At 46.3% G+C, this 22,657-nt stretch overlaps 1 protein-coding gene and 1 non-coding gene across 2 annotated transcripts in view; one reads left to right on the top strand and one right to left on the bottom strand.

Annotated features, from left to right (window-relative positions):
* The window catches only part of LOC103706817 (probable disease resistance protein At5g63020), a 30,949-nt gene extending 19,215 nt beyond the window's left edge, over positions 1-11,734 (bottom strand). Inside the window, exons 1-2 of the mRNA XM_039132073.1 lie at positions 11,579-11,734; positions 1,667-2,533 (exon numbers count right to left, since the gene is read on the bottom strand). Coding sequence (XP_038988001.1) covers positions 1,667-2,533; positions 11,579-11,734 — 1,023 coding nt within the window. The remainder of the gene's footprint in view (positions 1-1,666; positions 2,534-11,578) is intronic.
* A 10,548-nt stretch (positions 11,735-22,282) lies between these two features.
* Positions 22,283-22,388, top strand: LOC120112679. The gene has a single exon (XR_005514251.1). It is a non-coding gene; the product is annotated as a small nucleolar RNA R71 (small nucleolar RNA).
* The last annotated feature ends 269 nt before the right edge of the window (positions 22,389-22,657 follow it).

The following is a 22,657-nucleotide window of genomic DNA, read 5'->3' as shown; positions in this document are numbered from 1 at the left end:
GCGGAAGGAAATCTGAGATTGATACTCTCGTCCAATTTACCACCTTTAATTTCGTGAGGTAACGGAGATGGAGATCCTCAAGATCTGGAAGTCGCCAATCCATGTCATGATCCTGGTCCTCCCCATCCACCTCCAGCTCGACCAAGGACTCATTGTGTTGGATCGTTAGCTTCTGCAGGCTCTTCAACATCTTGAGGCTTCCAAGTTGGGCTTTGACGATGGATGGTGTCAACTGGATGGATGCCGAGCTGCTCATCCTCTTTATGTGGAGTCGCTGGGTGACAACGTTGTCAAACCTGGAGAGCATTTGGAGGGTCGGCACTGCATGTACCGTAATTTGAAGAGTTGTCGACAACATCACCTTCGAGTTCAGTTCTTCCAGCTCTTCCAAACTTGCTGTATTCTCTTCATTACCACGACCTCTGCCACTTTCAACTTGCAAGACTTCATACTCGGTTCCATAGAGATCAAGCAGCCGCAGTTTAGAAAGATTTGATATCGCACCACGAGGTATTCTCAAGGGAGAATATACCAATCTCAGTAGCAAGTATTTTAGCTCTTTAAGACATGCCAGCTCCTTCGGCAATGCTTTGATGTATGTAACGGATAAATTAAGATACTGCAACTGAACTAGTATGCCAATCTCTTTCGGTAACTCCTCCAACCCGGTATCGGATGGATCTAGGTAAGTTAGAGCAGGCATACAATGGAAAAGGTCAGGTGGGATCCATTTGAGACGGTAGTTCTGCTGGAGCATCAAGACTTTGAGACTCGGTCGATCAGGAAGGTATTGGGGCAATATTTCTATATCGTTACCCATTAGCGATATTCTTTCTGCTGCTTCTGCTTCAACCCATTTCTGTTTCACATCTATTGGTTTCCTCAGACCAACACCAGCTTGAACCAACCATTTATTCTTTTTCTGCCCGCAGTCGGAAGCGATCCATAGTGCTGAGTCTCGAATAACATCATGCATTCTCACCGTCGCTTCCCATTCACCAGGCTCCAGCAAGCACACTCCTTCCAAGATTCTAATGTGTTCGTGAACCCAGAACAAATTCCCATTTGATTCATCGATTAAGCTTAGACCCATCCAGCAGTCTATAAGTTCATCTTTCCAAATTTGACAGTCTTCGGGCCACAAGCAACAGGACAAGAAGCATTGCCTCGTCCTGTCATCGCGCAAGCTATCATAGCTGAGCTTTAATATGCGAAACAAATCTCTTTCTTCGCCCTCCTCCGGTAGGATCTCAGCATGCTTAGAGTCCTTCAGCAGCTCGATTACGTGCCTCCAGTATCTTGGTTCCCTCCGATCGCGCATGGCCCTTCCGATGGTCTTGAGGGCAAGCGGCAAGCCTCTGCACTCCTTCGCAACCTCTCCTGCAAGGTCAGGTATGTCAGGGCGAGAGATGAGGGTCTTCTCACCGACATGAAATTTGAACAGATCCAGCGCCTCTGGCTGCTCCAAGCATTTCATCTTGATCTGGACGTCGGCGCTCATTTTGCTGCACACGTCCTCCGATCTGGTAGTGAGGATGACTTTGCGCTTATATTGATTCCCTCCGGTGCCGGGACGCGGGATCCCCACATCCTCCAGCTCGAAGCCTCTCCACAGGTCATCCAGCAGCAGCAGGAAGTTCTTGCTCTTGAGGTACTCGAAGAGGACCGTGTTCGCTGGCTGTCCGTGGGCCTCCAGATTCAGTCTCAATTTCTTGGCTATTTCCTTCTGAAGCTTCTCCAGAGTACACTCTTTGGAAGCCACCGTCCATATCACATGGTCGAACTCCGAGCTCCTGTCGCTGCCAGGGAGAAAACTGTTGTTGACGCGGTTCAGGAGAGTGGTTTTTCCGACCCCTCCCATGCCCCTAATCGCGATGATTCCCACGCTATCATCATCGAGGTGGAGCAGGACTTCGTTCACAGTTGACTCAATTGCTACCAACCCGGGAATTGGAGGCATCTCCTGGACCGACGCCGGCGGCAACCTCCTCGCGACGACGATAGAACATGCTTCAGTTTGCAGCTCCTCCACCACCTTAGCCTTCTTCGTGGCTCTCTCGCCGTCTTTGTAGCTCGAGACCCAGTTGAGGGGGACTCCCAACACCCTCTTCCTCTTCCGGCAGGCTTCTTCCATTTTGGCCGCTTCACCTGCTTCCGCTTCCACCCTCTTGAGCCAGTCGTCGACTTCCGGAGTGCGCTTGCTCCTTTCTCTCTCGGCGATGTTGATATCTTCCAGGATGCCAGCCCTCGTAGCTTTCAATTTATCCATGGCCTCGGTTAGAGCTGTCACATTTTCTCCACTGAGATCTCTGTTGTGCGGGATTATAGCTTCCGCGAGAGCTATCACCTTCCCTGCAACATCAGCAGCATCTAGAATGGGCTGCCCATAGTCGTTCCAGAGTCGGACGAAGAATTGAAGGATTACGCTCAGAGGAAGGAGATTAATGGCGAGAAGGTTCGAGGAAAGGGGAAAGGGGAAAGGGGAAAGTGGATGTGGAAGCAGACACTCCTCTGCCTTGCCGGTTGACAATTTCTATTGGTATGTGAACTGAATAGGATAATAGATGTATTGTAGATTATTATAATATTTAATATTTTTTAAAAACCAGTTAGAGCCTATTTTGATTTTGGATGGGATTTCACCATCTTACTTCTTAAAAAAAATTAATAAAAAAAAAATAAACTACATCCAAGATAAGAGCTTTTATTTTTAATTAGACTATGAGGGATTTTCACCTTAAAGGAATTTTTACCCATATTTGGGGTGGACTTTTGAGAGATACCACTACTCTAAGACTCAAACCGTCAAAACCTCTATTTGTAAGCAGAAAGGGAAAAGCCAATAATGCTCTCGCATAGAAACAAGAATTTTTCCATTAGAATCAGGCTATATCTTAGATTAAATGGACTGCAACAATGCCAACAAAAATACAAATCTTCAGTTAGATAGCAGTTAGAACGAAAAATCTTAACAGAGCACTCCAGTCAAAAGGAGTAAGCCTGAACCAACAAATCACCTCTTCTCAAAAGGAAAAATCTTCTCAATTGCCGTGAAAGATCTTGTTATTTTCCAAGTCTTCAGTTGACCAGAAACCTGCAGGGTTTCCGTTGATCTTTCCTTATCAAACATGAAGAATTCTTCAAAAGAAGAGCCGAAATTTCCACGATGCTCGCCTTGTCTTTTTAAATCTGACACCCAAGTAAGAAAAAATGTTCACGATTTACATCAGTCTTCCATGCTGGTTTTCATTGTCCATGCCCACCGAATCCACCATGCAGTTGTTCTCCTATTGAAATAAGATTTCCTTTCCACACAGACTCCGCTCCTCCTAAATGCAGGGAGCATCATAGGATCTCCTGCGAGAACTCCGCAACAATCGTCCACTTTTATGGGCATGGGCGCTCGTATATCGTGGAGCAAGTCAGCTACAGTGATCAGTCGATCATAATTGAAGACCCAGCGTTCGGCAATTACTTGCAGATACCAGATTGCATTTTGCTTTATAAATTTGAAACAACCAATCACCTCTTGCTCAAATCTGCCACATAATTTCACGGATAATATGATATGAAGAAAACATTAACAGAAAATTGAGAGGACTTTGAATTCTCTTCTAAGAATAATATGCTGGTGCCATTGGCTTGAGTGCGATCAAAGAATTCTCAACAACAAATAGGCCGGCACATCCTCTATAGCACAAGCGAGCTCTTTGTTTCTCTCCTGGACAAGCACCAAAAAATCTAAATAGCAACTGCAATTGCAGTTGTAACCTAAGTCTGATCTAAATAACTTCGATTTGAATGGAACTAGATTACTGTAGATCAGCTACAGCAACAAGTTATAACAGACATGAAACTCGTTGTTTCTTTTCTGAATCGAGTTTTATATATATATATATATATATATATATATATATATATATATATATATATATATATATATATATATATTAAAGTGAAAAAAATGAAGAAAAAAAGGGCGAGCCAAAGCAATTAAGCATTAGCGCCTCAAAATGCACTATCGAAGCCTACGCTTGCTGCTCTCTTTCTTGCTTCCGAGAGACAAAGGGATTGGACATCACTTGGAATTTTTGGAGTTGCTCCCAGCTTACACTATAGTGGTGGAGGTGCCACTGTGAAGATCCAGGAGTATGAGCAATACTTGTTGAAAAACTCCTACTCACTTATTGGTTGGTGTTCCATTCTGTCATGTCAGACTATACTTTTTTTAATTTCATTCTTTGTCTCCTTAGTCCCAATCTTCTTGCTGGCCCAACCCAACATACATTATACATACATACACACATACATACACACACACACATGCATACATACATACATACATACATACATGCACACATACATATAAAAATTTTATAAAATTTTATAAAAATATATATTGTGAGAGGACTTGAATCCCAAACCTCAAAGGCATCTAACTTCTATCTTTAACTATAAGCTATAAAAATCATTTTTATTTAGATTGTTTGCCAAATTCTTTATACTCATTTTTAGTTGATATTATCCCCCCCTACCCCTCTTTTTTTTTTTTTTTTTGGGTACCTGATCCAACCTGAATAACTTGACTCGAATAAAGATTAATCGGGCGGGTCGGATTCCCAATGGAATTACTGTTTTTTGCTGGGACAAGTTTAAAATTTTTGGGTAAATTTTTAATTGGCTTTGGAACAGTTCGGGTGGTGGAATATTTTTAAATGGGTTTGGTACAAATAGGGCAAAATTTGTGGATACTCCATCTGTTGCCATTCTTAAAAGGGAGTTTGTTGATTGTGGAGTTATTAAATCAGCAGTTGCGAATCCAATGAACCCCGAAGCATTTTCCGTTTCTAAGTGATGATTTTTGTTGCTTTCTCCTTTGATCTTGTATAATTTGGTAAGCAGTTTTGTTTGTCCCGGGTATATATGAAGAGATGCCAAAACATGAAGTTAAAGCATGCTTGTTAAGATTCATTATCCAAGTGGTCTTATCTTAGTGACAAATTGTTGCTGGAAATTGGACCCGGGGGCTGCCGCGGACCAAGGAGGGGGAGGAGTTCCGCTGCCGGGATGGTGGGAGGCGGTGCGCCGACTGGCGGTGTTCCCCTGGGTAGTCCTGCAAAAAAAGCCGGTGGCCGGATTATCCGGCACCGGCCCTCCGAAGCTTAAGTCAGAGGGAGCTAATCTGTGTGTCGTAGTGGAAGAGGGCCCGCCCCTTTTATAGAGGGACATAACGTTACCTGGGAGGTGACAGGGGAGTTTGTCTCCTTTTGCAATAATTGGACGCGATCACGCTCATTAATGTTGTTGTGGAGAATAAGGCCGGATCAGACCGGAATCAGGGAGCTGTCACGGTCGGTTGGGCCCATTGGAGTGTGTTGAACCGCCGGTTATGGTAGGCCCGGGGGTTCGTAGATAGTAAGTTCATTAATTGCTGAGTGAACCGGTGGTCAGGGTGAGCCATACGTTGTGATGGTTCAGTGATCCGGAGATCGTCTTGAGCTGTGTTCATTTAATGACTGAGTGCATCGGAGGCCCGAGGGGGTCTTATGCATTAATGACAGGTCATGCCGAGTTCCTGTGGAGATCCCGTGCCTTGATGACTTAGGGACGGTGGCAGATTGTAGTGGAGTTACGTACTTGGTTGTCAGACTTGTTGGAGGATTAGGCGGTGATTGGGTATTCGGCTAAGGCATGGGCCTAGCGGAGGTGCCGAGCCGAGCAGGTCGCTTAGCGGTGTGTCCTGTGGCGGGATTGCTCCTGGTCGGTGCCCTTCGGTCGAGTACCTTCCAGCCGAGCGCCTCTATTTGGCGCTTTCCAGTCGAGCGCTTCTCTGGTCGGCGCTCTTCGGTCGAGTACCTTCCAGCCGAGCGCCTCTATTTGGCGCTTTTTGTCTCTGGTCAGCGCTTTCCAATCGAGCGCTTCTCTGGTCGGCGCTCTTCGGTCGAGCGCCTCTTTGGTCGGCGCTCTTCGGTCGAGCGCCTCTTTGGTCGGTGCTCTTCGGTCGAGCGCCTCTGAGGTGTTGTGACTTGGGTAATCTCCCAACACTACCCCCCGACTTCCTAGTTCTAGCTGGCTACTAGCTTGAGCGCGGAAAGTAGTTTTAGTTGGGTTATTATGGAAAATTTTGAAATTATTGCGCGTTTTTGAATTATCGGGCGCTTTGAGACGCCTTTAATAGGCGGCGTTTCTTCTTTCCCGAGAATACCTCATTATCGGGACGCCTTCTCCGAGGCGTCCTCGCGTCGTGGGCTCATGATGGGGCCGTATGATTCGATAGGGCGCTTCTGTGTTCGAAGCGTCAGCCCGGAATAAATGCGGCGTTTTATCTTTTGGATTGACACGCGTCGTAACCCGAATGGGGAGCAGCATTTTTTTTTTTTTTTTTTGCTGATCTGGGCCGTTGGAGGGATTTATATAAACCCTCACCTGGCTTCCTTCTCCTTTCTTATTGTCTTCTTCCTCCAGTTTTTCTCAGTCTGAGGTTTTTGTTCCCGGCGTCTCACAGGTCCCTTTCCCTTTTCTTCTTTTTCTCCCAATAATCTCTTTTCCTTTTTCCTAATGGGTTCCGGTCCAAGTGAAGTCGAGTCCACCATGGGTGTACTGGAGGTGGAAATGACCGAGGAATGGTTTTTTCCTCTCCAAGGGTTCCAGTTGGAGCCCGCCAGGCAGGGGGATCGGGTGACCGACCCTCCAGTAGGCCGGATTGGAGTGTATCTGGAATCACTCTGGGCTGGCCTACGGTTTCCTCTTCACGGCTTCGTGGATGAGTTGCTAACGGAATACCAGCTGGTTCCGGCGCAACTCGCTCCGAATGCCTGGAGAACAGTGATCGGTTTCCTGTCGTTGTGCTTACTGCACGGGATTCCGACCTCTGTTAATGTTTTTCGGCGACTTTTTGTGTTAAAGTCGAACCCGGGAGACGGAGAGTGGCTCTATATCGCCCTTCGGGTGGGTCGGCCACTTTTTCAGGGTGCCCCCTCCTCCATTCATGACTGGAAGAAGAAGTTCTTCTTCCTGGGGTCTGAACGGACATGGGGATTTAACCCTAGGTGGGGGCCAACCCAACTCAAGTCTGTCAATAAAGTCCCTAAGCTTTCTTCGCGCGAGCAAGGGGTCCTCGACACCATTCGCAACCTTGGGGGCGGCATCTTACTGAGCGGCCTCATCAGTGAGGATGCTCTAGTGAATGTTGGGCTGAGCTCGGCGCGTCCCCATGGTAAGAGTAGCAGTAGGGTGTCTTTTTCATTTTGTTACAGTTTCTAAGTTTTAATCCTGCTCGTCCTTGCAGATATCGCAAAAATGGTGACCAAGAGCGAGGTCCTATACGCCCGGTTCCAAAAGAGGGCGGCCGAACTCTCAGGAGAACCGACCGAGCCGAGGAAGAAAGCAAAGACCTCGGCGAAGACCTCGACGACCACAACGGTTGAGGTGCGCGCTCCTCGCCCCGTGCGCCCTGAGGCTGGTCGGGGAGAGGGCGTAGGCTCTGGCGGAGCCACGATGGCACTCCCATGCCCGATGCCCATTTCGCAAATCTCTGGTCGGCAGGAAGCTCCAAATTCTGACCAGGGAGGGAGGACTTCGACAGATTTGGCGCTCGCTCCCTTCTTCTACCATGCGGCGGTCAAGTCGGCCGCCAATCCGACCCCAGCTCTCCGGTTCCGAGCCGGGGAATAGTCAGGAAGCGACGGGGTCGGCTGCACCCAGGCCGAGGCCGGCCTGTCGGGTTCATCGGCCCCCCAGGAGCGGGTGCCATACGCTCCTGGATGGGCCGTCTTTGAGGGCGACTCGGCCCTCGACAGCGTACAAGTGGCGCGCGAAGTTCTCCGGGTCGCGCTGCTCCCGGCCGACCAGGCCAAGATCCGGTCCATGAACTATGGCGAGTTCATGGATTCCACTATTTGCTCCTCCATCCGAGTAAGTCAGCTTTTATTTCTGTGCAAATTTGTGTTTCGGCTTAAAACTATTTCTTACGTGTTCCTCTTGCAGCGCCTCCACGAGACCGAAACGATGATTCACATCATCCAGGACTATCGGGACCGGGCCCGAAGGCATCAAAGGGGGCGTGAGGAGGCCGAAACAAAGTTTCTCGCGTCCGAGGCCGAGCAGAAAGTGCTTCAAGCGAAGCTAGGGGCGGCCGAGGACGAGGTTCGGGCTCTGGTCGCCGAACTTGAAGAGGAGAGGGGCGCGCACACTTTGACCAGGTCTGAAGTGCGCGCCGCTGAGGCCCGCCGGACGGAGGCCGAATCGTCGCTCGCTATTCGCGAGCAGGAGGTGGGGGAGGCTCGAAGAAAGGTCCAAGATCTCGAGATCCGTCTACTTGACGTGCAATCTCTGCTCGCGGACCGCGAAAGAGAAATAAAGACTTTGGAGCGGAAGGCCGCCTACCATGAGGCTCGGGAGAAGGAGGCCCGGGAGCAGGCCCAGGACGCCGTCAAGCTCTTCCGTGAATCGGAAGAGTTTCGCGACTTGATGGAAGAGGAAGGCGTCAACGGGCTCATCCAGGGCTTCAAGGACTTCCGCAACCAGTTGCGGCGACTTCTTCCCGACTTCGACCTTAGCCTGCTTCAACCAGGCGCTGGGGTCGAAAATCCAGAAGCGGAGGCGGAGGCAGAGATTCCAACCTCTGGCGAGGCCGACCAGGAGGGTCAAGCTGAAGAAGGCGAGATCGCCCCCGAGGTCACCGGGGCGGTTCCCGAGGCTACCGTGGAGGCCTCGACCGCAGAGGAGCCGACCGTTGCTGAAATCGCCGGGCCTGAGCCCTTTATATAGTTCTCCTTTCCTTTCTGCTCTCTTTTTTTTTGTGTAAGTCGGAATGGCCTTTATACTTGTTTAGGCCGAGTCCGGACTCTTGTACTTGGCCTATGGGCTTTTTAAAATGAATATACATTTGTTATGACTTATGCTTTGATTCCATTTTTGGCTGACTAAAGATCTTTCGTTTGAATCCGTTTTTATATTAAGGAATTAGGTTCTGCGGCTCCAACTTCGTCCGCTATATAACCGAACTTGCGTTATGGCTCGGCACAGCTGAACTAGGGGCCCAAGACCAGTAATATAGCGGTGCTTATGTCTAGGACGTGCTTGGGCTCGGGGGGGACTCTCCGAGTTTAACTCGGAATTCGACCGAGCCCTAGGATAAGGCCACTAGACTTAAGATTCCTTAGCGAACTTCGAGCCCGGACCTCGGGTTGCCGAGGCGGATGATCGGATTAATTAATCAAGAATGAAAATAAATGAGATAATGTAGACATTAATCGAATGGGTACCTGGTACCGTGAGCGCTCTTGTGCCGAGGCTATGAACTTCATCTGGCTACTTGAAGACGCTCCTCTGCTCGGGCTCCGTTTTTTGAGGACGTTAGCAGAGAGATTCAGCTTTTGCCAAACACGGACTTCTCGCTGATCATGAATGGGAGAACGAGCCGAGCTCGTTGGCTGAAGTCGATGGAGAACGAGCCGAGCTCGTCTGGTCAATGAAGACCGCATCCCAACGTATTGGGGCATCCCGATGAATCGGGGCATCTCGACGTCTCGAGGCATCCCGGCCGAGGTCGGGGTAGGAGAACGAGCCGAGCTCGTTGGCCGATGGAGAACGAGCCGAGCTCGTTGGCCGATGGAGAACGAGCCGAGCTCATTGGTCGATGAAGAACGAGCCGAGCTCGTCTGGTCAATGAAGACCGCATCCCAACGTATTGGGGCATCCCGATGAATTGGGGCATCTCGACGTCTCGAGGCATCCCGGCCGAGGTCGGGGTAGGAGAACGAGCCGAGCTCGTTGGCCGATGGAGAACGAGCCGAGCTCGTTGGCCGATGGAGAACGAGCCGAGCTCGTTGGTCGATGGAGAACGAGCCGAGCTCGTCTGGTCAATGAAGACCGCATCCCAACGTATTGGGGCATCCCGATGAATTGGGGCATCTCGACGTCTCGAGGCATCCCGGCCGAGGTCGGGGTAGGAGAACGAGCCGAGCTCGTTGGCCGATGGAGAACGAGCCGAGCTCGTTGGTCGATGGAGAACGAGCCGAGCTCGTTGGTCGATGGAGAACGAGCCTGGCACCAGGAGACAACATAGGAGAATCGGTGAGTTTGAACAAGCACAAGCCCTTTACAAATAAAATTTAATGGTTACAGTAGGGGATCCCTTGGAATACTATTGGTAGTACACGCGGAGATTTTCAGAATTCCAGCTTCGTGGGATGAGAGTCCCATCTAGAGACTCTAGCTTATAAGTTCCGGGCCGACGGATGCGTGTGACTCGGTAAGGTCCTTCCCAGTTTGGAGCCAGTTTCCCTTGCTCGGTTGGTCGGGAGGCCTCGGCTCTTCTGAGGACAAGGTCTCCTGCTTTGAAGGACTTGATTTTAGCCCTGGCGTTGTAGTACTGGGCGGTCTTTTGCTGGTACCTTGCCATGCGAACACGGGCGGCTTCCCTTGTTTCTTCGATCAGGTCGAGATTGTTCCTTAGCTGCGAGGAGTTGGAGCTGGCGTCATGATGTTCTACCCTCGGAGATGGGAGTCCGATCTCCAACGGGATGACAGCTTCCGTTCCGTATGTCAGGTTGAAGGGAGTCTCGCCGGTGGGAACGCGGAACGTGGTCCGGTAGGCCCACAGGACATTGTATAGGTCTTCGACCCATTGTCCTTTGGATTTGTCGAGCCTGGCTTTGAGACCCTGCAAGATAGTACGGTTAGTTACCTCGGTTTCTCCATTTGTCTGAGGGTGCGCGACCGAGGTGAAGCGGTGGTCAATGCCAAGCTCGGAGCAGAATTCTCTGAAGTGAATGTTGTCAAACTGGCGACCGTTGTCAGAGATGAGGATGCGGGGGAGTCCGAATCTGCAGATTATTGACTTCCAGACAAAGTCCCGCATCTTTTGCTCGGTGATCCGGGCAAGTGGCTCGGCCTCCACCCATTTTGTAAAATAGTCGATGGAGACGACCAGGAATTTTCTTTGCCCAGTAGCCAGAGGGAATGGCCCTAGAATGTCAATTCCCCACTGGGCAAAAGGCCAAGGAGAGCTGATAGAGGTTAAGGAAGCCGAGGGTCGGCGTTGGATATTGGCGTTTCTCTGGCATCGGTCGCATCTCCGGACGAAGTCCATTGTATCCTTCTGGAGTGTCGGCCAATAATATCCTTGACGCAAAATTTTATGGGCCAATGCTCGTCCCCCTTGGTGACTTCCGCAAATCCCTTCATGGACTTCGCTCATTGCATAGTCAGCCTCTGTTGGGCGGATGCATTTGAGGAGGGGAGATGTGAAGGATCTCCGATAAAGCTTTCCCTCGTACAATATGTACCGGGTGGCGGAGCGCTTCACTCGGCGGGCTTCCCGTTCATCGTCGGGGAGGACTTCGTCTTGCAGGTAGCTAATGAGCTCGTCCATCCAACTTGGCTCGGATTCGATGCAGAGGGTCTGCTCGGGCTCCTCCGTACTGGGCTTTTGGAGGTACTCCAGTGCCGTTGTCTTGGGGAACTCGCTCATGCGGGAGGACGCCAGTTTTGACAGCCGATCGGCCCTGAGATTCTCCGACCTGGCGACATGTTGGATGTGAAAAGAATTCAAGGACGAGGCGAGATCCCGTACCTTCTGTAGATACTTTTGCATTGTAGGGTCTCTAGCTTCGAAGTCACCCAGGATTTGGTTGACGACGAGCTGAGAATCACTGAAGGCCTCCAAGTCTTTTACTTCTAGCTCTTTGGCTAGCTTGAGCCCGGCGACCAGTGCTTCATATTCCGCCATGTTGTTGGAAGCAGGAAACTCGAGGCGTAGGGCCTGTTCAGCGACCACCCCCTCCGGGCTGGTGAGGATGAGACCCGCTCCGCTACCCCCCGAGTTTGAAGAGCCATCGACATGTAAGGCCCATGCCGGACTAGGGGTCTGCTTTGTTGGCGTAAGCTTGGGCTTAAGCTCGACTTCGTCTGGTATGGTGCATTCGACTATGAAGTCGGCGAGTGCTTGCGCTTTCATCGCCGGTCTAGGTCGGTACTCGAGATCAAATTTCCCAAGCTCGATGGCCCATTTAGTAATCCGGCCAGCTCGGTCTGATCTCTGCAAGATCTGCTTTACTGGCTGGTCGGTCAGCACGGCCGTTGTGTGGGCCTGGAAGTAGGGCCGGAGTCTTCGTGCCGAGGTGACCAAAGCATAGACAGTCTTCTCCAGCTTAGAGTATCGGGTCTCAGCATCCCTCAAGATCCGGCTGGTGTAATACACCGGTTTTTGGAGCTTGCCCTCCTCTCGAACCAGGACCGAGCTTACTGCTACAGGGGAAACGGCTAGATACAAATAGAGGAGTTCACCCTGTTGAGGCTTTGTGAGTAGGGGAGGGGAGGCCAGGAGGTGCTTAAGCTCTTCAAAAGACTGCTGGCATTCGTCTGACCACAAGAAATTCTTTGGCTTCTTTAGAGCCGTAAAGAATGGAAGGCAGCGCTCGGCCGAGCGAGAGATGAATCTCCCGAGGGCTGCAACTCGGCCTGTAAGCCGTTGTACCTTCCTCTAGCGCCAACTATTGCTGGAAATTGGACCCGGGGGCTGCCGCGGACCAAGGAGGGGGAGGAGTTCCGCTGCCGGGATGGTGGGAGGCGGTGCGCCGACTGGCGGTGTTCCCCTGGGTAGTCCTGCAAAAAAGCCGGTGGCCGGATTATCCGGCGTCGGCCCTCCGAAGCTTAAGTCAGAGGGGGCTAATCTGTGTGTCGTAGTGGAAGAGGGCCCGCCCCTTTTATAGAGGGACATAACGTTACCTGGGAGGTGACAGGGGAGTTTGTCTCCTTTTGCAATAATTGGACGCGATCACGCTCATTAATGTTGTTGTAGAGAATAAGGCCGGATCAGACCGGAGTCAGGGAGCTGTCACGGTCGGTTGGGCCCATTGGAGTGTGTTGAACCGCCGGTTATGGTAGGCCCGGGGGTTCGTAGATAGTAAGTTCATTAATTGCTGAGTGAACCGGTGGTCAAGGTGAGCCATACGTTGTGATGGTTCAGTGATCCGGAGATCGTCTTGAGCTGTGTTCATTTAATGACTGAGTGCATCGGAGGCCCGAGGGGGTCTTATGCATTAATGACAGGTCATGCCGAGTTCCTGTGGAGATCCCGTGCCTTGATGACTTAGGGACGGTGGCAGATTGTAGTGGAGTTACGTACTTGGTTGTCAGACTTGTTGGAGGATTAGGCGGTGATTGGGTATTCGGCTAAGGCATGGGCCTAGCGGAGGTGCCGAGCCGAGCAGGTCGCTTAGCGGTGTGTCCTGTGGCGGGATTGCTCCTGGTCGGTGCCCTTCGGTCGAGTACCTTCCAGCCGAGCGCCTCTATTTGGCGCTTTCCAGTCGAGCGCTTCTCTGGTCGGCGCTCTTCGGTCGAGTACCTTCCAGCCGAGCGCCTCTATTTGGCGCTTTTTGTCTCTGGTCAGCGCTTTCCAATCGAGCGCTTCTCTGGTCGGCGCTCTTCGGTCGAGTGCCTCTTTGGTCGGCGCTCTTCGGTCGAGCGCCTCTTTGGTCGGTGCTCTTCAGTTGAGCGCCTCTGAGGTATTGTGACTTGGGTAATCTCCCAACACAAATGTTGCTGAATCTAGCCCTGTAGGCTTAGTTTAGTTTGCTGGCAAAGAGATGCCACATATGAACATTCCTATTCTAAGGTTTTACACATAGTACCATCCATACAAGGTGCTATACTCAAGAACCTCAAAAAGAAAAACAATATATCACTATCCTCGTACAAGGAAATGATTACTTACCTTTGTTGTTATAAGATTATAATAGAAGCAGTTTATTTTCCTCCAACTTGAAGTGAGCTTGAGATCAAATAAATCCTGTAAGCTTAGTCCATTATGTTAATTTAGAAACCAAATAGATGATTCTATTTTGAATAAATCTGTTATATTTAATTAGGAGTATGTGCATGGGGCTCTTCTTGGTACTACCAAGTCCTGAGCAGTTCGGTGGCATATCATCTCGTGGTCCTCCTATTGGATAAGAGAGCTTTGAAGTGAACCTAAACAAGTACCGCGCAACTAAACAAGCTGGAATAGTAGTAGTTGGCAGGCGGATAGAGTAAAACAATAATAACCAAATTAAAGAAGGGGCCAAAAGAAAAAAAAAACCTTGCACTGCTTTCTTCCTCTATGTGAAGATTACTGTGTTCCAGCCACAAAGAACCATGGTTTGTGGGACAGTTATTGCAAAGTTACGGGATCCACCATATTGCATTATTATGTTGAATTATTTTAACATAAATTAATTTGAATATGTCTATATATTAGACATCAAATAATCATGATTGTGAGGTTGTATTTAGCATTATATTAGCTTAAACATTATGCACGGAATGACCCATACCTAACCTGTGGTGCTCTCGAAAAATTGTTCTCCCAAGTGCAGGAGAATCGCACAAGTAGTATAATTCGGAAATCCGAGGTCGATTCATCAGGAAACGATCTATGAATTATTAGCGTAATTTTAGATTAATTAATTCAATAAATTTGTGGATTAAGATGATGTTTTGCAAATAGAAAATCAATCAGTAAATAGAGAATCAAAGTTTGGATAGATTAAGATGGTGTAGGGATCTGGAATCCCCTTTAATAATATCAAGTTCATGCGATAAATTCTATGATTCTTTTGTTTTCTTTTAAAAATTATAAGCAGATAAAATTTAATTATTGAGTATGTTCTTGATAACATGAATTCTCTTTTTAAGCATTCAACGTGCCTTAGAATGTCTACGATGAATCAAATAATTGAGGAAGACATGTATCAATAAGCATAAATCATAAAAGAATTTTCAACATATAAGAATCATAACATAATCAAAAGATAGATCGTATAAAGCAAAGGATTAGAATTTACATCATGCACTTGGTACACCAAAGGATCTTCCTTCACCCATCACCAAGGACTTTAGCTCATCATCTTCCTCTCTCTTTCTCACTCTTTTTTTTTAATAACAGAAACAGGGCATCCCCTGTTTCTCTCTACTTTTTTTTTTTCTTTCCACTGCAGCAGCCCGGCTCCTCTCTTCTTCCCCCCCCCTCCCCCTCCCCCCCCCCCTTTTTGTGTGGGAACCAGAACCCCTCTTATAACAATCTTCACCGCATCCCAGCCGAGATGCTCACGAGCGTTGGAACGGAGGAGCCAGACGGCTGGGCGGTGATCGCGGCTGCTGTGGCGCTTCACGGGCTCGGGCGTTGGGGCTGGGAGGTGATCGCGGCTGGAACGACGCTGAGAACGAAGATGGAGGATTGGATTTGAGGCTCGGAAACGGAAGATCGTGGGATGTTGGGATCCGATGGTTGATTGCTAGCTAATCCGGAAGCTGATTCGGAAGGAGTGGATGAATGGGCGTTGGGCTCGGCTGAGAGGAAGGCTGAGATGCGGACACCAGAAGAAGGAATGGGATCGCGGACGCTGTGGAGGAGGCGGATGCTTGGGAGTTGATCACGGCTACTGTGGAGGAGCGTTGATCGGGTTGTGAGGCTGAGAAGGGACGGACGCGTGAGCCGATGGGAGACGCGGATGGATCGCGGACGGCAGGGGCGTGGATGAGTGAATCGCGAATGTCTAGGATCGCTGGGACTCAATTTCCGGAAGCTGGGATTACGGGGGAAAGAAGATCATCAGGGATACTGGGAAGCTTCACGGGCTCGGGCAGGATGAGAACGCAAGCGGGTTGATGTGGGAGCTCATCACGAGTGCGGACGATGTGGAGGGGACTCGTTGATCACGGGATGATCGCTGATGTGGCCATTTTGGATCTTCTTGGTTTGATAAATCTAAGCCCTCGGATGTCCCATTGCGTGTTGCCTTAGGATGGCTGGCATATATCCCTCGAGTGCAAGTGTGCTTGAAGAATGGTGGGTTCGATCAAACCATGACGAGGTTGGGCGTATGTGGTCTAAGTTATGCATTTGTCTAGGCCCAATTTATACTAAATACGCATTGTAACTTTGATTTATGATCACCTGCACCCAATCAAAAATTAAAATATTAAATTAGGGACAATATCGTTATCCGTTGGTAATAATACTAATTTAAGTAGTATGTAGATCGTACTTTTGTACTCTCATCACACCCCCCAACTAGCTTATTGCTAGTCTCTAGCAATTCAGAGTAAACAATAACATGAGAGTACAAAAAGTATTGGTCAATCCTTTAACTTTTTATTAAAGCTAAAGATATAAAACTAAGATACGTACCCACTTTCGTAGGGCAACACGACTGCACTTAGCACATGCAACAAGCCGTTAAACCCCTAGATTACCCTAGTGGACGAGTGTTGTCTCGTGAGGGTTTTCAGGGATGTTACCCACAAACATCATGAATGATATGACATGAGATCCTAAAAATATGAAATAAAGCCTAAGCTAATACACATGTAATTAATTAATATATATTTTCAAGCACGGCAACTTTCAAAGCAAGAAAAATATGAAAGTGTAGTGTGCATAAAATAGTATGACTTTCTCGAAGTACTAATACCTCCACCACAACATGGCACCGCTTGAATTTTAGGTGTACTACTTAAGTTCACAAGTGTTTACTACAGTTTATTAGAGCCTGATTCATCAAATTTTCGGAATATCTCATGTTGTCTAAAATTGTCCAGAATGGTTCGCATAAAAAGAAGGATCTATCAATCCCACCTATATATCCAAAGTACACAGAGGTCCAATACAATGGAGTCAAACCAGCCATTACCACATGTCACTGGGTTCAGCCTGACCAACCCTATTCATGCTTTTTTTTTTAATAAACACATATGGTAATTACAATAGTCCAACCCCCTGAGGCTCCAGCAAGGTCCATGTAGCGAGTTTTCGGCCAATGACTTCTGATCCAGTTGGCTCAAGGCATTAGGTGAAACACCACTCGGGCTTAATTACTCGAACCAGACTACGCCACGAGGTTAGACTTGTCATCTCCTCATTTTTTTTATTTTTTTTATTTTTTTTCGAAATAGAGAAGGTAAACTGAACCATATAATGTGAATGCAACGTGACTATAGGTCAACCAAGGTCGGAACATAAGGCACTTAGATGATCTAGCCGGGGTATTCAACCTCTATCTTTATGTGAAAACCAAATCAAGAACCTTATAGTATGGACAAGGATACTTGTACTTCTTTTACAGATATGGCTTAATAAAAATACATTAAACAAATGTGAACTCCTGAGGCCTACCTATAATCATTAAATACATGTGCGGGGATCTAATAATAGGTTTTTGATCAGTCATAGTACGCATGTATTCCTTGCCTTAATAGTTGCACAAACTCAATATGAAAATACATGTGCATTTGCTTAGAAAAGAATGCAAAAACAATTTTTTTTTTTTTTTGCAAAATACTTCCCTTCCCCCAACTTAAACATTGCATTGTCCTCAATGTAATAGATACAAGAAAACTATAATGAAAGACAGTAGAGAAAATAATATTGGAGAGAAGAGGAATACCTTGAGCTGTTGATATCCAGAAAATAAAACCTACAAAACTAGAAAAATAATCCTAACTAATATACACATACCTTTGCCTTCATGCTCAGTCATAAGAAGGCTCCCCCAAGGAAAAGGAGTCCTCTTCATCTGTAAAATTCTCAAGAAAAGATTTTAATCTGTGTCCATTTACCTTAAAAATTCTACCATCCCGTAGATTCTCAATCTCAACCGCCGCATGTGGAAAAACAGTTTTTATAATGTAAGGACCTGTCCATCTCGATCGCAACTTACCAGAAAACAGATGTAAGCAGGAATCATATAAAAGAACTTTTTGCAAAGTTTCGAAAGATTTTTTTAAAATTGATTTATCATGTAAGATCTTCATTCGTTCTTTGCAAATTTTAGCATTGTCATAAGCATCTCTGCGAATCTCATTAAGCTCGTTCAATTGTAATTTTCTAGCTAGACCGGCATCATGTAAATCACAATTCAATTTTCTAATTGCCCAATACTATTTATGTTCTGTTTCTACAGGCAGATGACACGCTTTTTCATAGACTAGCCGGTAGGGAGACATGCCAAGAATGGTTTTGTATGCAGTACGATATGCCCATAATGCATCTGATAGTTTCAAGGACCAATCTTTTCGTGATGGATTTACTGTTTTTTCTAAAATACGCTTGATCTCCCTATTGGCTAATTCTACTTGGCCACTAGTTTGCGGGTGATATGGGGTAGCAACTCTGTGGGTGACACCATACTTTTTAATAATGTCTCAAAAGGCTTATTACAAAAGTGTTTTCCACCATCACTAATTATGACCTTAGGTATCCCAAATCGTGAAAAAATATTTTCTTTTAGAAACTTCAAGACGGGTTTGTGATCATTGGTCTTACAAGCGACAGCTTCTATCCATTTGGACACATATTCGACCCCAACTAAAATGTACTCATATCCAAAAGATGGTGGAAATGGGCCCATAAAATCGATGCCCCATATGTCAAAAATTTCAATAGCAGTAATGGGCTGAAGAGGCATCATTTGCCTACGAGTTAGACTCCCAACATGTTGACATGGGTCACATGTCCTACAGAATTCGTGGGCATCTTTAAATAGTGTAGGCCAATAAAAACCACATTGCAACACCTTAGCTGCTGTTTTCTTAAAAGCAAAGTGTCCACCACAAGCATCAGTATGACAGAAAGAAAGTACACTTTGTATATCATGATCCGGTATGCATCGTCTAAAAATTTGGTCATTGCAATATTTAAATAAATAGGGTTCGTCATAGTAATAATTTCTCACTTCGCGCAAAAAAAATTTTCTATCTGTCGACCCCCAATGCTCCGGAATCCGGTTCGTGACAAGAAAGTTTACAATATCAGCATACCATGGCATAGTAGAAAGTGCAAACAACTGCTCTTCGGAGAATGAGTCCTTGATGGGGAACTGTGGTACCGAATCATTAAAAACTAATCGTGATAAATGGTCAGCAACCACATTCTCTACTCCCTTTTTATCTTTGATAGTGATGTCAAATTCTTGGAGTAGAAGTATCCATCGTATTAAGCGTGGTTTGGCCTCTTTCTTATCCAACAAATATTTTAGTGCCGCATGGTCCGTGAAGATAACAATAGGAGCACCAAGGATATAAGAGCGAAATTTATCTAAGACAAATACTACTGCAAGCAATTCTTTCTCGGTGGTAGTGTAATCCATTTGAGCATCGTTTAAGGTTTTGCTTGCGTAGTAAATGACATATGGCTTATTATTCTTGCGTTGTCCTAGGACAGCTCCTATCGCATAGTCGCTAGCGTCGCACATAATCTCAAAAGGTAATGACCACTCAGGTGGTCGCACGATGGGTGCAGTGCTAAGCATAGATTTCAACTTTTCAAATGCCTCTTGACAGGTTTCAGTCCAATTGAACGGTGTATCAAGGGATAGGAGGTTACATAACGGTCGAGCTATGACACTAAAGTCCTTGATGAACCTCCTATAAAATCCGGCGTAACCCAAAAATGATTTAACATCTCTGACCGTCTTGGGTGCAGGTAGCTTAGCAATTAAATCGATTTTAGCTCTATCTACTTCCATGCCCTTCGATGAAACAATATGTCCTAGGACAATTCCCTTTGGTACCATGAAGTGGTATTTCTCCCAATTCAATATCAAATTCTTTCTATACATCGAGCTAAGACTGCTTGTAAATGTGACAGACAATCATCAAATGAGTCGCCAAAAACGGAGAAGTCGTCCATGAACACTTCCAAAAAAATTTCGTTCATGTCTTCAAAAATGCTGAGCATGCATCTTTGGAATGTTGCAGGTATATTACACAACCCAAATGGCATTCGTCGGAAAGCAAATGTGCCAGTAGGACAAGTGAAGATAGTCTTCTCTTGGTCTTCTGGTGAAATCTCAATTTGATAATATCCCGAATAGCCATCGAGAAAATAATAGAAATCATGCCCTGCAACTCTTTCCAACACTTGGTCTAGGAAGGGTAGAGGAAAGTGATCCTTTCTTGTGACCAAATTCAGCTTTCGGTAGTCAACCCACATACGCCAACTTGTCGGGACACGAGTTGAAACTAGTTCACCTTGTTCATTTTCTACTACCGTCAAACCCGACTTCTTAGGAACGACTTGAGTAGGGCTTACCCACTTGCTGTCGGAAATTGGGTAAATAATACCCACATCAAGCAACTTGATGACTTCCGTCTTAACCACATCCCTCATCGTAGGATTCAACCTGCGTTGCATTTGCCTTGTGATTTTGGCATTGTCCTTCAAGTATATCTGGTGCGTGCAAATTAAAGGGCTAATCCCCTTCAAGTCGGCAATAGACCACCCTAAAGCTCCTTTATGATTCTTTAGAACACCAAGTAATTTTCTTTCTTGGTCATGATTAAGATCAGACGAGATAATTATAGGATAAGTGTCCTCGGGTCCAAGAAAGGCATACTTGAGTTCCTTCGGTAAAGGTTTTAACTCGAGCTTAGGCACTTGCTAATGGGATGGTATTATCTTTGCTTCTCGAGGTGGCAACTGTTCAAATTTTTCTACTTTTGGTCTCCACCCATTAATCATCATGGCGTTCGAAAAATTCATACTAGGTTTGACCAATCAATTAAACTATCGCCGGATGGATCGTTAAATGCTTCAGCTAACAAATATTCCTCCGCGATGGTTTCAACCCAATCAACCTCCTTATTCTCTTCATGATCATTGGGTTGCTTGCAAATATTAAAAATGTTAAGTTCCAGGGTCATGTTACTAAAAGAAAGCTTCATGACGCCATTCCTACAATTAATCAATGCATTAGAAGTTGCAAGGAATGGACGTCCTAAAATAACCAGAATCTGAGATTGTGAGTTCGAAGCCGGATGTGTGTCCAATACGATAAAATTGACAGGAAAATAGAACTTGTCTACTTAGACCAATACATCCTCGATAATCCCCCTCGGAATTTTAACTGACTTGTCAGCTAATTGCAAAGTGACGGAGGTTGGCTTCAACTCACCTAGACCAAGTTACTCATATACAGAATATGGCAACAAATTCACACTTGCCCCTAAATCTAACAATGCTCGCTCTATCCTAAAGTTGCCTATGATGCATGAGATGGTTGGGCAACCTGGATCCTTATATTTAGGGAGCATGTTGTGCTGCAAAATAGCACTCACATTTTCAGTTAAAAATGCCTTCTTCTTAACATTTAATCGACGTTTGACAGTACACAAGTCCTTCAAAAATTTGGCATATGAGGATACTTGTTTGATTGCATCAAGAAGAGGTATGTTGATCTTTACTTGCTTAAAAAGCTCAAGAATTTCAGAATTAGGTTCGAGCTTTTGCAACAGCTTTAACCGTTGTGGAAAAGGTGGAGGAAAAGGACATTCAACTTTCTCGGTAGAAGTTGGGACCTCAACTTCTTCTTTGTCCCTTTCATCGGCTTTGGGAGCATCAGAATTAGAAGTGACCTGCGGTCTCAATGGGACGATCTGATTAATGACTTTTCCATTACGCAAAGTCATGATGCTCTTTGCATGTTCTGTATGCGAACTAGAAGGAGCCGTATTATTACTACCGTGCACTTGTGGGTTAAGTTGGGGTTGAGTTGGAAGCTTACCCTTCTCTTAGGTACTTAGGACGGTAGTCAACATTGACAATTGGTTCCTTATATCTTCAAAATTTCGAGTATTTTGAGCATTGATATTAGCTTGACCTTGTAGAAAAGTTTGTATAGATTGCAAGGTATCCTCGATATTCGGCTTTTGGGAGGGTAGTGATGCAAAAGTAGGATGTGCAGGTGGAGGAGCTGAATGGTGTGACTGTTGAGGATGATCATTTCTCCACCTAAAATTTGGATGATTCTTCCAACCAGAATTATAGGTATTCGAGTATGGATCGTTATAAGGCTTTTGGTAGGAGTTCATAGCATTTGCTTGATCGTGCAAGACTTCTTTGAATGCCGGTATGGTGGGGCAATCTGTAGTGGTATGACCCGACATATCGCAGATACCACAACACTCGTTTCTAAGCTCTATAGTCTTGATAGGCTCAACCTTCCTAAGCTCAATTTCTTCTACTTTCCTAGTGAGGGCTGCCATTTTAGCATGAAGATCATCCTCAGTTCTGAGGTGGTAAAGGCCTTCCTGTACAGAGCTAGTAGGCTTAGGTAAAGACTTATTATTTCTATCTCCGTTATCCCAAAGTTGGGCAGTCTCAGCAAAGGAATCCAAATACTCCCATGCCTCAGCAGGTTGTTTTTCTAAGAATCTACCATTGCATATGGTCTCTACAAACTGTTTCAACTGTGGAGATAGACCTTCATAAAAGAAGTTAATAGTTCTCCAAGTTTCAAACCCATGATGAGGGCATGAGAGAAGGTCTTTAAATCTTTCCCAAAATTCATAAAATGTTTCATTATCTTTTTGTTGGAAATTGCTGATATATCTTTTCAAAAAGTTGGTCCTTTTGTGCGGGAAAGAACTTATTTAAAAATTCTCTCTGCATATCTTGCCAAGTTCTTATTGATCTAGGTCGCAAGGAGTTTAGCCATGTTTTGGCCTTATCCTTTAGAGAGAAAGGAAATAATGTCAGCTGAGGACATCCTCGGTGACGTTCGGCACTCTAAATGTAATGCTCAATTCTTCAAAATCCTTTAAATGAAGATACAGACTTTCGGACTCTAACCCGTAAAACTTAGGCAGCAATTGAATTACCCCTGGTTTGATG

This window comes from Phoenix dactylifera, chromosome 11, assembly GCF_009389715.1.
Source record: "Phoenix dactylifera cultivar Barhee BC4 chromosome 11, palm_55x_up_171113_PBpolish2nd_filt_p, whole genome shotgun sequence".
NCBI classification, from domain to species: domain Eukaryota; kingdom Viridiplantae; phylum Streptophyta; class Magnoliopsida; order Arecales; family Arecaceae; genus Phoenix; species Phoenix dactylifera.
This window is presented reverse-complemented; position numbering and strand designations above follow the sequence as displayed.